We start from the raw sequence: 16,108 nt of genomic DNA, 5'->3' as shown, positions 1-16,108 counted from the left end.
ATTTAACTTCCATGGCAATTTAACCCAGTATTGATTATCTTTATAAATAACTTGCAGTCTCCGTGGTGTAGTGGTAAGACACTCGCCTGGCGTTCCGCGAGCGCTATGTCATGGGTTCGTATCCTGGCCGGGGAAGATTTACTGGGCGCAATTCCTTAACTGTAGCCTCTGTTTAACGCAACAGTAAAATGTGTACTTGGATGAAAAAACGATTCTTCGCGGCAGGGGATCGTATTCCAGGGACCATAGGATTAAGGACTTGCCCGAAACGCTACGCGTACTAGTGGCTGTACAAGAATGTAACAACTCTTGTATATATCTCAAAAAAAAAAAAAAAAAAAAAAAAACTGAGGCAAGATATTGTTGATAAGTCCAAGTGTCATCAGGACTTGGTTGCTCAGGGACGATGCCTAAAATATTTAGATCCCATAATTTATACACGGGAGGATCAGAGATATCCTCAGCCATGTCTCTGAATTGGAGTGGTGCCTGTTTCAAGCCTAGTCATGCAACCATTATTGAGTTGATGTGTTGATTATTCATGGATGTAGAATTTTTCTGGGGTAGCACTGGTCCCGTAAGCAATTTGCCTCCAGCTGACAACAATAAATTCATTCCATGTTGCTTGGTGCATCCAGTAATAAATTTTAATAATAATCTGCCCCTACAAGTATACCTACATCGGTGAGGCAGTGAGAATTTATTTTGTAATCAGCCAACTTATCCTATTACGTCTAAGAAGTTTGGCTGTATTCCCTAGACCAAGAACATATAGGTCAGATGGGATTTTGTCAACAACTTTGGCCTGTACTGGGCTAGCATAGCCTCCCAGGCGTACCAAAACTCTCACAACTTTGTAGTCACGAGGTCCGGTGATAGTCAGATATCCTGAAATGTTTAATTTCACTTGACACAAGGTTTTAAGTTTCACCTGATCAGCCAGTTGTTGTGTAATAAATGTTTCCTGAGAACCTTGGTTGAAAAGACCACGAGTGGTGATCCTTGATTTCTTATTAGTTAATCTTAGCTGAGCTGTAGGTAACGTAGTAATATTATCTGTCTTGGTAGCAAATACAAACTTCTTGATCTACTTTGCAATATTGCACAGTGGTGGAGGTACTTGATTCCCCTTGAGGGTTTCGTAATCTCGGTCGGACTTTTCTACACAGTGTGTAATGATGTCTACCTTTGTGACACTTGTTTCACACATGTAGAACAAAGGTCGGACTTCTCCACACAGTGTGCAATGATGTCGACCTTTGTGGCACTTGTTGCACACATGTAGAACAAAGGTCGGACTTCTCCACACAGTGTGCAATGATGTTGACCTTTGTGGCACTTGTTTCACACATGTAGAACAACTGTACAGTTATTAAGATCATGAGATCCCATGCATTTTGTGCATCTGCATAATTCTTGAAGACGTTTAATTCTGGAATTACGGTCTGAATACATATTGCATTTGTAGGTTAAATGTTCCTTATGACAGAACAAACATTTTCTCTCTCCAGTAGGATTAGTCATCTCAGCAGGCGTATTGACTACAGTTTCAGAGGGATTTACTCTATATATATTACATACATATATATTATACCCACTTCCCTTACCTCTTGAAGTGGGAATAGTTGATTTAGATTTGTATTTATTGGACTTAACCGTAGTTAATTTTGTATCTACTAAATTTTCCGTATTAGGCTCTTTAGGTTCAAATTTGATTTTATCATGAGCCGTTAGCCTGCTGACAGTGATTCTCATTCCCTCAAATATCTGATCAAGAGAAAGAATCTCTGTCTTGTAATGAAAGCAGATTTCTGCTAAAATATTTTCAGGAAGTTTCCCCTGAAGGAGTAATTTTAGCGATCATTCTGAAGCTGGTACTTCCTTAGTACCTAACGCTTTCACAAGGAACTCTGCTTCCAACCTGATGTTTTGAAGGGAGTCAGGTCGGTTACTAGGTGAACTTATATCCACTAGTTGATAAAATAGATTAGCTACACTTAATTCTTTGTTGCAATAATTAACTTCCAACAGTTGTATAGCTACATCATAGTTATTCTCTGCAAGAGATAAATTAGTTATGACCTTAGCTTTCCTTTTGAGGAGACATAGAAGGTATGACAATTTTGTTACCTTATCTGTAGAGGTTCTAGAATGTGCATGTGCATTAAATGAAGTCCAAAATGTATCCCAATTTTCTTCATCCAGTCCAGCAAATGTGGGTAAGTCCAAGGAAGGTAAACGTGCCTCAGCTTGTACTGTACTGTGATGAAATACAGTGACATTTAGAGTTACTTTATGTGTATCCACTATATTAAGTAGAAGTTTGAATTTATCTTGGGTGTCTTCTTCATACTGAGATGTTTCTGCTATGACTTGGTCTATGTCATCAGGATCAGTGTCAGTATTATTCAACACACTGATATAAGACTCAGTCATAGTCTTGACTTGCTTAAATTTGAGATCAGCTACTCTCAGAGATATTTCAAGTTGATGATAGTCAACTGGTGCTGCTTTAGATAAGTTCTCTGACTTATTGAGCAATCTCGTAAGATGACCTTTAAGGCCTATCAGAGATCTCTTTAATTTTTCAGGAGTAGCCATGGTGACTTTATTTTCAAGCTTTGTAGTGCCTGAATAGTTGTTACCTATGTAACTTGGATACTTGTTCATTTAGTTGCGAGTATCGTAATAATACCCTAATATATTCCTTAATTAGGCTAAGTGATCCTACCTCGTCTGGAGGTTAGCTTACTTACCTAAACACAAAATAGCTAAATTAGAGTATTACTTGGTTGTACCTAGGGTCAGCTCCACATTATCACCTTCGGTCGGTATAGTGACACCTGGTAGCACTCAAAGGTTTATACTAAGAAATACAATAAAATAAATAAACAATTTGTGTAAAGATAATAGTAATTAATCAGTGCTGTTTAGCACAGTAGTAATTTGGTATTAATCCTATCTAATAAATGACTAATAATAGTTTAGGCTAGAGCTGTACATGTTTTAGTACAATTCCAATCTAAAAATATCCTACCCTGTGTGGGTTGGCATACAATACAATGATAATAAAGTGCAATAATGTTGATATATCAGTGCTATGTTTTTGGATTTTGTAGTTTTGATATATAGAATATATACTTGTAAGAAATTTTAATATATACAGTTAATGTTGGCTTTCTAGTCACAACCTCCTGTGGTGATTAATGTTATTAATTAATTTATTGACCACATATGCCCTAGACCCTCGTGATAGGTGTACTCTATCTGAAGCAAGACTTTCACGGAATGGTCTAGCCAAAAATGAATATAGGTGGCGTCCAGCCCTGCTCTTCTCCTCAGCCAAAAACTGATATATTTGGCTGCACGTTGATAATAATCTAGACTCACTCTCCAACGATTATTACTCTTTGGTTGGCGAGGTTCCACTAATGTGAACACAACAGTATAATTATTTTTTCTAAATGAATTAAGGATGTTTCTGAGATGGTTTATGATTTCAGTTGGGTGCCAAGTTGGTTGGATATCATTACCATCAAGTTAAATAATGGTTAAATGGTGTGGCCAATCTAATGCAGGCGTTAATTAACACAGAATTGTTGTAAAAATTATGAGCAGTTGCACCAGGTGACCTAAATTATCTCACCTCTGTGTGGAGTACAGGCCTAAGTGTCGTGGGTAATTGACTATGACCCACTAATGCCACTTTAAACATTAGGTTTCAGCCTAGTAAATTAATAATATAAAAATAATGGGTTAGGCTATAATATGTATGGTGGTCTACTGATGGCCGTAAATAATAATAAATATATAGCCTAGTTCCACACTATACTACTTAATTAGGAGTATAATATAATCAGGGTTAGTGTTTGTTAGTTTGGTTATAATAGATTATATAGGACCAGTAATTTAATCTGACATACTGGAACGTTAAATATTTATAAATTTAATGGTTCCTTAGGATAGCTTAAATTCTCACCTATCGTGGTTTGTAGAACCAAAGTAATATGTGGTCTGTGAACCAGTAATATATAATGAACTCATTTATCCGGTTCGAAGATGACCAAAAAGATGTGGGAAGGAATTAGCTCCACAATGAGATTATATTGAATGTTTCAAAGGACCAAAATTAATGTTTAAGATCGGAGAACCAGTGGTGTATGGATCTCCAGTAATAAATTGCATAAATGTAATTAAATATTTCTAGAGCAATGTACTATAATATTAATGCAAATTCAGAACTAACTCCATACACTCTACAACGTTGGGGGTCAATAATAAGAGATTAAAACTTCTAATAATAAACTAAATCATTCAAATAGTTAAATTCCCGAAAGAAGACAAATATTTAGCTAACTATTATATAAGACAGAAACAGCTTAACTGCCAGAGATGAGAGTAGATAATGTCCGGCAGCGTCAACCCGTTTATTTCAGTCCAAGTCAGCTGTCCCTAATGACATGTGCTCATGCAGGTAGATGCTTGTCACTCTCGCAGTTAATTTCACACTGAAATGCAATTTTTATATAATTTCCACTCCAAACTCTATATTCGTGCATTCAATCGCACAATCTAAAGAAATTGGAGGGTGGGATCAACACTTATGATGTGGGGTTATTTTATCTCACGCGGCTTAACAACAGCACATTAAATAAATCAGAGAAATAATGGCCAATACTACCCATCTACTTAATAAATTGCTGCCAAACGTGGGGTTTGTAAGTTGTGGAGGTCGCACACTCGACCAGAAGCTCACAGAAGGGCGGATGCTCTCGTCAATGCTAGAACTCCGTGTATAAATTATAATGCTTCCACCAGAGATCCGAATGGATTGAGATATGGTTAACGAATATTTCCGTCATAATACTGGGTTTGATAGGACGGTAAGTGATTTTCCATAGTGCAAGTCAATTAATTTAGATGACGTTAAACGCATGAGAATATTGAGAGTGGAAATCGTGATTATCATGTTATTCACCGGAACAGCTGATCGTGACTGTATAAATTATTTCCAATAAATAACCATATATATATATATCATTAACTGAAGGTAAATCTATTATTAATTAATTATTCTTAATAAGAAAGGTAAATTAAGACTGGATTCAACTCGATCCATTTATATAAATAAAAATGAAAATGTTCGTTTGTTCAAAATTGCTAATCTCTGAAAGTTCTTCACCGATTGCTTTGAAATTTTCACACAACGTTCCATTCGCATCCGGCCAGGTTTATATATACATACTATATAGATATCACGTCTGTGACGTTAAATTTTTTTTTCTCAATAACTGAGTTTTTCAAGTGAGGAAAATCTTCGAAACTTCTTTACCGATTGCTTTGAAATTTTGACAAAACGTTGCATTCGAATAAGCGCGTCTTTTTATATATATACATATTTATATATTCATGCCTCACCTGTAACAGGATTTTTTTTTTTTAACAGCGCCATCTGTTGGACGTAAGAGCAACACACGCTGTAATCTACGAAAGTTCTTCACCAATTGCTTTGAAATTTTGACACAACGTTGCATTCGAATAGGCACGTCTTTTTATATACCTACTATATAGATGACACACCTGTGACAGGTAAAAACATGCGTTTTTGAAAAACAGCACCATCTGTTGCACATAATGGCAACATGCACACTGTTCTTGACATGTTACGAATTCCATTCCAATGTTTCCGATTGCATTGATAAATTTTATTTTCATAGATTTCGACTTATTTTATTTCTTATTGAATTATTTTGTGTGACATTGTGTTAGAATTGAGCTGTGTTGTTTACCATACCGTTCATTCGTAAGTATAAGTATAGATGACACACCTGTGACAGGTAAAACTATGCTCTTCTTGAAAAACAGCGCCATCTGTTGCATGTAAGAACAACACACATGCTTTTTTTTTTTTTTTTTTTTTTTTCTTTTTAGCAGGGATAATCCTGCGCGGGCCCTAAGCCTCTGGCTGGCCCACTAAGTGATGCTTGTTTCTGTTTTACCTGGGCGGAGGATGAGTATGTATGACTCGTATGGTCGCTTCAGTAAGATTTTGCCATATGTGTTTAACAACTTCCTCTGCTCTGTTGAATCGAAGGTGAAATCTTAACGGGTTTGTAACTGTGCACTGTGTTAGATAATGTTCCAGTGGTCTGTCGGGCATTTCTCCACAGTGTTGACATTTCCTCTCATCTTCCGGAACCTGTAAGCCTATTTCCCATGCACATGGGTATCCAAGCCTGATGAGATGTAAGTGCACTTCTGTTGTTCTACTGCCCCCGTTCATCAAACTAAGTGGTTCGTAGTTGGTCGAATTCTTGTACCAACCCGCAGACCCTGATGTTGCAACTGCTGTGTTGTGGTCACTGTACATCTTTCGCATTGCTCTGTTTCGAATTACTTTCTTCATCTGGGATAGACTCTGTGGTATGTAAATGTCTACATTTCTCCTCTGAGTAGCAAGTTTTGCAGCTTCGTCTGCAATGTCATTACCTAATAGTCCCACATGACTTGGCACCCAGTTGATAAGTACCCGTCGGCCTTGTCGTTTGAGTGTGTGCATGAATGATAAGACATTTGTGATCAGATGGATGTTATCACATATGTGTTCCTGTTGCAAGGTTTCAATGGCGGTTCTCGAATCTGTATGGATGATAACATGTTGTCGGTGTTCAGCAAGAGCATGTTCCAAAGCCTTTTGAATGGCTAGCATCTCAGTCTGTAAAGTCGAACACACATGCTGTTCTACATATGTTACAATTCCATTTCAATGTTTCTGATTGCACTGATAAATTGAATTTTCATAGTTTTTTATTTATTTTCATTTTCATTTAATTATTTTGTGTGAATTGCGTTGGAATTGAGCTGTGTTGTTTACCAGACTGTTCATTTCGTGAGTGTAGTTTATTTTTATACATTTTCATTTAGTTTTTAACTGTTTTTCTTATATCTCAGTGATGGGAAAATCAGATCACTTGATGTTCCCAATTTTCTGATGGGAACATCAGACCATTTGGAAAGGCATTGGAAGAGGTAGTGGGGAATGGTGGGGATGATGAGGGGACGTAAGTGAGAAATGGTGGGGATGATGAGGGGGACAATGGAGGGGGTAATGGTGGGGCAGGACGAAGGGACAGGGAAGTTTGGGATGATGGGGACGAGGGGATGGGGGAATGGAGAATGGTTAGGACGACAAAAAGACAAGGGAGTGGGGCATTGTGGGAAGAAAGAGGGAATAGTGGAGTGGAGAATTGTGGGGAGGACGAGGGACAGTGGAGTGGGGAATGGTTGGGAGGCTGAGGGAAGGAATGGTGGGGTGGACTGGAGGACAGGGAAGGTTGCTATGGCCGGGTACTGCTCGGATGCGAATGGAACGTTGTGGGAAAATTTCAAAGCAATCGGTGAAGAACTTTCGGAGATTAGCGATTTTGAACCAACGAACATTTCTATTTTTATTTAAATATGTCGTACCTAGTAGCCAGAACACACTTCTCGGTCTATTATGCATGGCCAGATTTGCTTAATAAGCCGAGTGTATTTCTTTATTTTCATTAAATTGTTTCCAATTAGTTTATATGAATTATTATTATTATATTATATTATGAACATAAATTATTGACTTTGTTATGTTAGGTTAGGTTAGGTTAAGATAGGTTAGGTTAGGTTAGGTAGGGTTGGTTAGGTTCACTCATATATCTACGTTAGTTTTAACTCAAATTTAAAAAAATGAACTCATACACAACGAAATAGATTTGCCTAATAGGCGGAGTGATTTTCTTAGTTTTCAACGAAAAATTTCCAATTGTTTTTCTTTTAATTATCATTATATTATGTTAAGAACATAAATTGTTGACTTAGTTATGTTAGTTTAGGTTAGGTTAAGATAGGGTAGGTTAGGTTAGGTAGGGGTTAGTTAGGTTCGGTCATATATCTATGTTAGTTTTAACTCAAATTAACAAAAAATGAACTCATACATAATGAAATGGATAGATTTATAGTTTCATAAGAAAAAATAAGAAAAATTAAAAAAAATTACGAAAACTTGGCTTATTAGGCAAACCGAGCCCTGCATAGTAGGTCAAATAGTGCATTCTGGTTACTAGGTAAAACATATACACACACACACACATACACACGCAAGGGCCTCGTAGCCTGGTGGATAGCGCGCAGGACTCGTAATTCTGTGGCGCGGGTTCGATTCCCGCACGAGGCAGAAACAAATGGGCAAAGTTTCTTTCACCCTAAGTGCCCCTGTTACCTAGCAGTAAATAGGTACCTGGGAGTTAGTCAGCTGTCACGGGCTGCTTTCTGGGGGGTGTGTGTGTGTGTGTGGTGTGGAAAAAAAAAAAAAAAATAACTAGTAGTTAGTACACAGTTGATTGACAGTTGAGAGGCGGGCCGAAAGAGCAAAGCTCAACCCCCGCAAAAACACAACTAGTAAACACACACACACACACACAGGAGGCCAGACACAGGATACGGAATAAGAGATGAAGAAAGTAGAACAGTGCAAACTGGAACTAGTAGGTCCATTGTTCATCACAATGAAATGTGTGAAGTAAAACATGTGTATGGGGCAAGTAACAAAGTCAATAGACTAACAGATGTTGTCACAGCTCGTATAAGACTTGGCTACAAGTATCTCTGGCAGTTCGGCTTGTATAGGGATCTAGATGAAGTAAGGTGTAAAGTGTGTGGACATAGGCAGGGACACACACTCGAACACTATATCTTGGATTGTTGTAAAATTGAGCCTTTTAGAGATAAATCTAAGTTCACTCTGTATGATATGGCAACCTATCTTATTACCATGGATAAATTACCTGAAATCCTTGCACTGTACCCACATTTTGCTTCCAGTAGATGAACGACATATGAGATTCAGAAACAAGTAGTGTATTGTGAGGACTAATAATAAACAGAAGCTCACCTATGACTCTGTAATATCCCCATTGGCCAAACTATTATGTATTAACGACAAGACCTACCATTAATGTATGATGACTTACTGTAAATATGTAGCTCTTGTAATAGCACTTTCTCTGTAACTAGCTGACATTGTATCTATAAGGTGTGAAGGATTGAAGAAATTGTTTATGTAATAATCTAAGATGAGGTCTGATAAAGACCTTTTGTGCCCTCTGTAATGCTTTTGCGCTACCGCTCACAGGATGAGTATGGGGTGCACAATAAACTAGCCGCCTTCGGCGGTGATCCAGCCTGTACTCCTCTTGACATCCCAGAAAATATTCTGAGGAAACTACTCCAAGCTTGTACTAAAGAGGCACCCTTCTTGAGCCCGGATGGGCACATGTATAAGCAAGTAGATGGGGTCGCCATGGGTTCTCCCCTAGGTGTCCTGTTTGCAAACTTCTACATGGGTACCATCGAGCAAAATGTCTTAGTCGACATGAACTTGAAACCGGCCATATACTGCAGGTATGTTGACGACATTTTTACACAGGTACCTGATGTCATACATCTGCAGGAGCTGAAGGAGGCGTTTGAGCAGAGTTCCGTGCTGCGTTTCACTTACGAGATGGAAAAGGATGGGAAGCTGCCCTTTCTAGATGTAACAGTCATGGAAAAGAGCGGAGGTTTCCACACTGCAGTCTACACTAAGGAAACGAACATAGGAATGTGCCTAAATGCCAACAGCGACTGCCCAGACAGGTACAAGAGGAGTGTTGTTAACGCATATGTCGACCGTGCTCTCAGCCACAGCTCAGAATGGAAGCAAGTCGACGAAGAACTCTGTAGGGTAAGGCAGGTCCTAGTCAACAACGGCTTCTCCAATGGTTTCGTCGAAGACATCATAAGAAGGAAAGTGAAACGCCATGCAACCTCTGAAGAGACAACTAACACAACACCTATACCCCCTATTAGACTATTTTACAGGAACTTCTTTTCCACAGCTCATAAAACGGAGGAAAGGGTCCTGAAAGATATTGTTAATAGAAACGTTATCCCTACAGACAAAAATCAGAGGATACAACTGACGATTTACTATAAAACCAGAAAAACGGCCAGCCTACTCATGAGAAACTCTCCAGACACAAAGCAGAACGCTTTAAAAGAGACCAACGTCGTCTATGCCTTCAAATTCCCACTTGGGGACTGTAAGCACCAAAAAACCCAGTATATTGGCAAGACAACAACATCTCTTTCTAGGCGTTTAACGATGCATAATCAACAGGGCTCCATTAAGGAACATATAATATCTTCCCACAACCAAACCATCGCCAGAGAAATCCTAGTAAACAACACAGAAATCATCGATAGATACAGCGATAGCAGACGGCTTGACGTTTGCGAGGCACTGCACATTAAGAAGTCAAAGCCAGCAATCAACAGCCAATTAATGCACAACTATATTCTACCCACCTCAAGACTCCGCTCCAATATAGAAGCATCAAGAAATATGGACCAATAGGCTTTCTACAATCACTTCCATTTCAATACCCATTGTTTAGTGTTCTGTCTTGTGTTGATGAAATTAATACCCTATTAAATACCACCTCACCCCATCCACCTCACTCAAATGTAGATATAAACAAATCGGAGATATGTAAGTTCTATTCAGTTGTGTATGTGTAAAGTCTTTGAAAATGTAATAAGTTTTATGAAACGCGCTCAAGTGTCGCGTCAGACTAGAAATAAAAATGAATTTTGGAGAATTGATTTTTGAATTACCTCCAACAGTGAAAAGAAATGTACGAAAGATTGAGAAAATTCGTGTTAGAATTATTAATCTTACTTTTTCGGTCATATATAATAATATATATATATATATATATATATATATATATATATATATATATATATATATATATATATATATATATATATATATATATATATATATATATATATATATATATATATATATATATATATATGTGTGTGTGTGTGTCGTATCGACACCTGTGGTCTCAAAGGGACGAAGATGGTCAACTCGCTCCTTAGGGAGTTGGAGGCCCTGGGTAAGGACACACTCGAGCATCATACCTCCTGCAAACTTCACAAGATTTAATAAGTGATGTGACAGTTTGGCGACCTTGGGGAGGCCAGAATTTCTGTCTAAGATCAGTGAGAGTGTCTAACACTCCACCATGTAAAGTGCAATATTGCTGGCGATGTAAAACTATAAGTTTAGTTATGACGTGGTGACGTGGTAGAAGTATAGGATTTTTTGTTTCCAAATCAACGTTTGCATGAAGCAGACGTCCTTTACACCTTAGTATATTGTGGTTATTTGAATCATACCAAATGCCCAGAGACTTAGTTAATTTATCTGGAAGATGCTCATATTCACTCCCATAAGTCTCTTGTTTAGCTCGTTTGATCCAAAGTTTGATAGGACTGGGAAATCGATGTTTGATCCCTATCTTGTTGAGAAAATCATATACGATTTTGGTTACTCTCAGTAACTTACCTAAACTAGAGTAATAATGAAGATTGATAGCCAAAGATCGAGGAGGTTCTGGATCCACCGTGGGTGTAGTGATGTAGGTCACAATGACTTGAGACTTTTGTTTAGGCCACTGTTAATGGTTCTCTGGAAGTTGTCCACGTACAGGTTGTTACTAATTTCAGCCTTATAGAAGCTCTTACAATTCTTCAGATGAGTATCCAAGGTAGCTTGGAGTAAAAATGGTTAAGACGTGGCTCTGAATAGTACTGATGCAAACCGGTAGATGATGACGTCACTATTAGGATCTTGTGGAGCCTACCCATAGAAATTTAGTAAAGTCACGATACTTCTCTTGCAAGCCTACTTATAAAAAAGCTTTACTGATATCTGCAGTATAGGCAAAAATGTCAGAGCAAAATCGTAACAGTACATCTTATAGCCTTTGGGTTAGAATAGGTCCAGTTTGTAAACAATCATTTAATGATACGCTGTCTGCCTTTATTTTGGCACTGCAGTTGAAGACTATTCTAATCGGTGTCGTCACTGAATCTTTCATGACAGCATGATATGGTAAATAATGACCTGTTTTATAATCGTCTTTATCAACAACTTTTATAAATTTATTGGTAAGTTGTTGTTATATCGATTCATGATACAGTTTCATTTTATCAGGTTGTTTCTGTAACCTAACTGAGATTTTAATTGGGATGCCGCCAAAAAATAATTTACTGGAAGTTGGGGTGATTCAACTTCCACGGCAATTTCACCCAATATTGTTTGTTTCTGTACACAACTGTATCGAGATATTGTTGGTAAGTCCATGTGTCGTCTGGACTAGGTTTTTCAGGCACTATACCCATGGTGTCTAAATCCCATAATTTATGTTCGGGGGGATTAGACTCATCATCTTCATCAAATGTCTCTGATCTGTAAGGGTGACTGGAGCCTAGTCACGCCACTATAGAATTATTTGGTTGTTTGACAGTTGATGTAGATTTTTGCTGGAAAAACACTGGTCCTGTGAGCAACTTGCTTCCAGCTGATAACAACAAATTCATAACTTGTTGTCTAGTGCATCAAGTGATAAATCTATAATAGTAATCAGCTCCAATAAGGATCCCTACGTCGCTGAGACAATCTTAATTTATTTTGTCATTAGCTAGCCTCATGCTGCTGCATTTGAGACGTTTAACAGTGTGACCAAGACCTGTAACCTGCAAATCAGAGGGAATTTTGTCCACAACTACTGCTTGTATTGGGCTGGGGTAGCCTCCTAACCGTACCAACAATTTGACAACTTGGTAGTCACAAGGTCCACTATTTGTCAAATATCCAGAGATATTTAATTTCACTCGATTAGCAGTTTTCAGTTCCAACTGGTCAACGAAGTGTTGAGTGATAAAGATCTTCTGTGAACCTTGGTCAAAAAGACCACGAGTGTAAATTGTAAATTTCTTGTTAAATAATTTTAATTGAGCCATGGGTAATGTAGTGATATTACCCGACTCGGTTACAAGTACATTTATTTCATGATGCACCTTGCAGTGTTGTACTGATGGTTGAATCTTTAGGAAGATTCATCGATTTTTATTGGTTATTACCACACAAGCAAGAATGGTGTCTACCCTTTATGGCACTTGTTGCACACACATAAGGTGACTGTACAGTTACTAGATTCATTTGAACCCATACAGTTTGTGCATCTGTGTAATTCCTGTAGACAATGAAGTCTGGAATTTTGGTCTGGGTAAGTACTACACTTGTAAGTGATGTGTTCACTATTACAGAACAGACACTTCTTCATTGGAGAAGTAGTGGTAGGAGTTGTACCCACTATTGGGGTTGAAGGGTTTACAGTATATGTACCTACATTACCAGATTTCCATTTGAGAGATGATTTAGTTAAATTTGGCTTTACTGCATTAGTTGCAGTACTTTGGGGTTTACGATGAGAGTTAGTAAAGGAGTTAAAAACACTCTTCCCCATCTTGATTGGCTCTTTGTCTTTCGACTAGGGAGCATAAGCCTTCTGTGATCTCATTCATGGTCAGAGAGGTTTTGTTGTACAAAGTACACAGTTTGTCCAAAGTTTCCCTTGGTAATTTACGTCTTATGACTACTCTTGTAATCCACTCAGCAGTCTGATGTTTGATCTTGAGGCCTAAGGCATTGAGTAAAGACTCTAGTTCTAGTCTGAAGGCTTGAAGAGAATCTGTAGAATTATTTGTGGCTGGTAGATCCAGCAATTTTTGGACCAAAATAGTAACAGTCCTTTCATTATTATCATAGTTGCTCTTAAGCAATTGAACAGCTATGTCGTAACCATCAATGGTCAGGGTTATGTTTGAAATTACTTTTAAAGCTTCATCTCGTAATAAATCTTGCAAATAGGTGAACTTGGTTGTTTTGGGAATGTTAGTTTTGGAGCCTACAGCATCCACAAATTTATTCCAGAAGTCATACCAACTTTCACTCTCATTACCAGAAAATGTGGGTATACTAATCTGGGGTAATTTGACTTCAGGTTATTGAAGAGATGTGGCTGAAGTGGTTATTTGATTTTTAGCAATTAGCTTTTTAAAGGGTTGAAGTTTAACCTGTACATCATCTTCGTACTGGGTTAAATTATTTACAATGTCATCAAGTTCAGTTTCACCTATTGAGGTTTTATAGAGTTCTGACAAGTACAGATTCATGTGTTCTTTAATCTGCCCAAATTTATTTTCGGCAACTTGAAGGTAGCTTTCTAGCTCAATATAGTCAACAGGTGACTGTTGTGACAGATCTTTACGCTTATTAATCTGTCCGGTCAAGTGACCTTTCAGACTTGTAAGGGTCCTTTTCTTTCTGTCAGTCATGTCCATCTAGATGGTTAAAGGCTGAACTGATGGAAAATAGTTGTTACTATGTAATTGGGATATTGGCTCATGTGATGGAACTCAATATCAGTATAATAGCCTAATATTTTGACCAAGCTACTCACTACCTCGTTTGGAGGTTAGATTTACCTACCTAATAATGAGTAATTAATATTTCAGTAGCACTTGAATGTCACTGTTGGAAGTTCGTTTGGTTAGCTGTTCTCAGTCACCATTCGATGGGATAGTGGCATTCACTACCACTCAAAAACACACGAGATAATGGTAAATACGCAATTAATGATTATATGTCCCACCCTGTTTAGGGTCAGCACAATGGTAAATAATATATACCAGCACTGTCTAGTACAGGACCAGTAGAAATAATTTCCACTTAAGAAATTACTAAATTATTTAGGCTGCACTTGTACAAACCTCAGTACAACCACAGTCTAAAAATATCCTTCCTAATAAAGGTTGGCTTAAATGTAAATAATGGTGCAATAATGTGAATATAATTGTGTTGTGTTTTTACTATTTTTTGTAGCTTTTGTTATATATAATAGATGCACGTAAACACACAAGTGAAATTATAAATGTATACTGCTAAGTTCGGCTTGCTAACCACAACCTCCTATTGTGGTTGATAGTATTAACTAATTTGTTAACCACATGTGACCTGGACTCGCCTGACAGGTGTACACCGTCTGAGGCTAAGTTCTGACCATATGGTCTGCCTGTAAAATGTATGTAGGTGGCTTCCAATCTTACTCTCTGTCTCAGTCGAAAATATATGTAATTAGCAGAACGTCGGTAGTATTCAGGACTCACTCCCCAACGATTATTACTACTTAGTTGGCGAGGTTCCACTAACGTGAACACTACTGATTTGCTAATTAGTTTGAATAAATTAATTATGGTTTTAAGGTGATTAATTATTTCCGCTGGATGGCGAGTAGGATGGATGCCCTTACCACCTAAATAAATTATGGTTAGATGGTGAGGCCAATCTAACGGAGAGGTTAATGTTGGATTATTATAAAACTTATGAGTGGTTGCTCCTGGTGACCTAAAGATTCCTGCCTCATTGTGAGGTATAGGTCAAAGGGATGTGGGTAATTATGACCCACTAATGCCACTTTATTCATGAAGTATTGGTAGAAAATGTTAGAAATAAATTTAATGTTGTTTAGGCTGTGATAGGAAGCAGTCTGCTGTTAGCTGTAAAATGAAAATATGTATATAGCCTAATATACTGCACACAATAATTAGTGTTAGTAATGATTAGTAGGACTTCTGAGGATAAGTTAAATTCTCAGCTATCTAGGTTCGAAAGACCAGTATTTATGTGGGGAAAATCTAGCTCTAAAGATTAATAATAATATTTATTGATAATCAACAATAGCTTAGAAGGACCACCTCCTATTATACAAAAAAGAGGAAAATGAATAATTGAATGCAAAAGTAAAAATCCAGGAATCAGTGTCCAATGGATCTAGAATGAAATTAATAAAATATTAAGAGAACATTAAATGGACTGTATATATAATTAATTAAAGAGCTGACTTGCACACACAATTTGGTGGTTACATGCTCAAAGATTAATACATCCCAAGCATTATTCTAATACCGGTTCCTCGTCAGAGTAATTATGAAATATGATTTAATTAGTTACTCAAAATAATTAGATATTTCATCCGAAATAAATTGGCTAGATATTATCCGAGACCCGGTATGTCTAGCATTGATTATTAAAGTACAAATCTAATTAATCAGTGAATTATTAAATATATGCATAATAAATGAATGGTTATCTTGAGATGATTTCGGGGCTTTAGTT

General features: G+C 37.5%; 1 protein-coding gene across 1 annotated transcript; it reads right to left on the bottom strand.

The window, feature by feature from the left end:
• Nucleotides 1-1,860: 1,860 nt before the first annotated feature.
• LOC138353160 (uncharacterized) lies at nucleotides 1,861-2,601 on the bottom strand. The gene has a single exon (XM_069306027.1). The coding sequence runs from the start codon at nucleotides 2,599-2,601 to the stop codon at nucleotides 1,861-1,863; it is 741 nt and encodes a 246-aa protein (XP_069162128.1).
• Between the last annotated feature and the right edge of the window lie 13,507 nt (nucleotides 2,602-16,108).

Source organism: Procambarus clarkii, chromosome 56 (genome assembly GCF_040958095.1).
Source record: "Procambarus clarkii isolate CNS0578487 chromosome 56, FALCON_Pclarkii_2.0, whole genome shotgun sequence".
Taxonomy (NCBI): Eukaryota; Metazoa; Arthropoda; class Malacostraca; order Decapoda; family Cambaridae; genus Procambarus; species Procambarus clarkii.
Note: the sequence above shows the minus strand (reverse complement) of the source record. Positions and strands in the feature narration are given on the sequence as shown.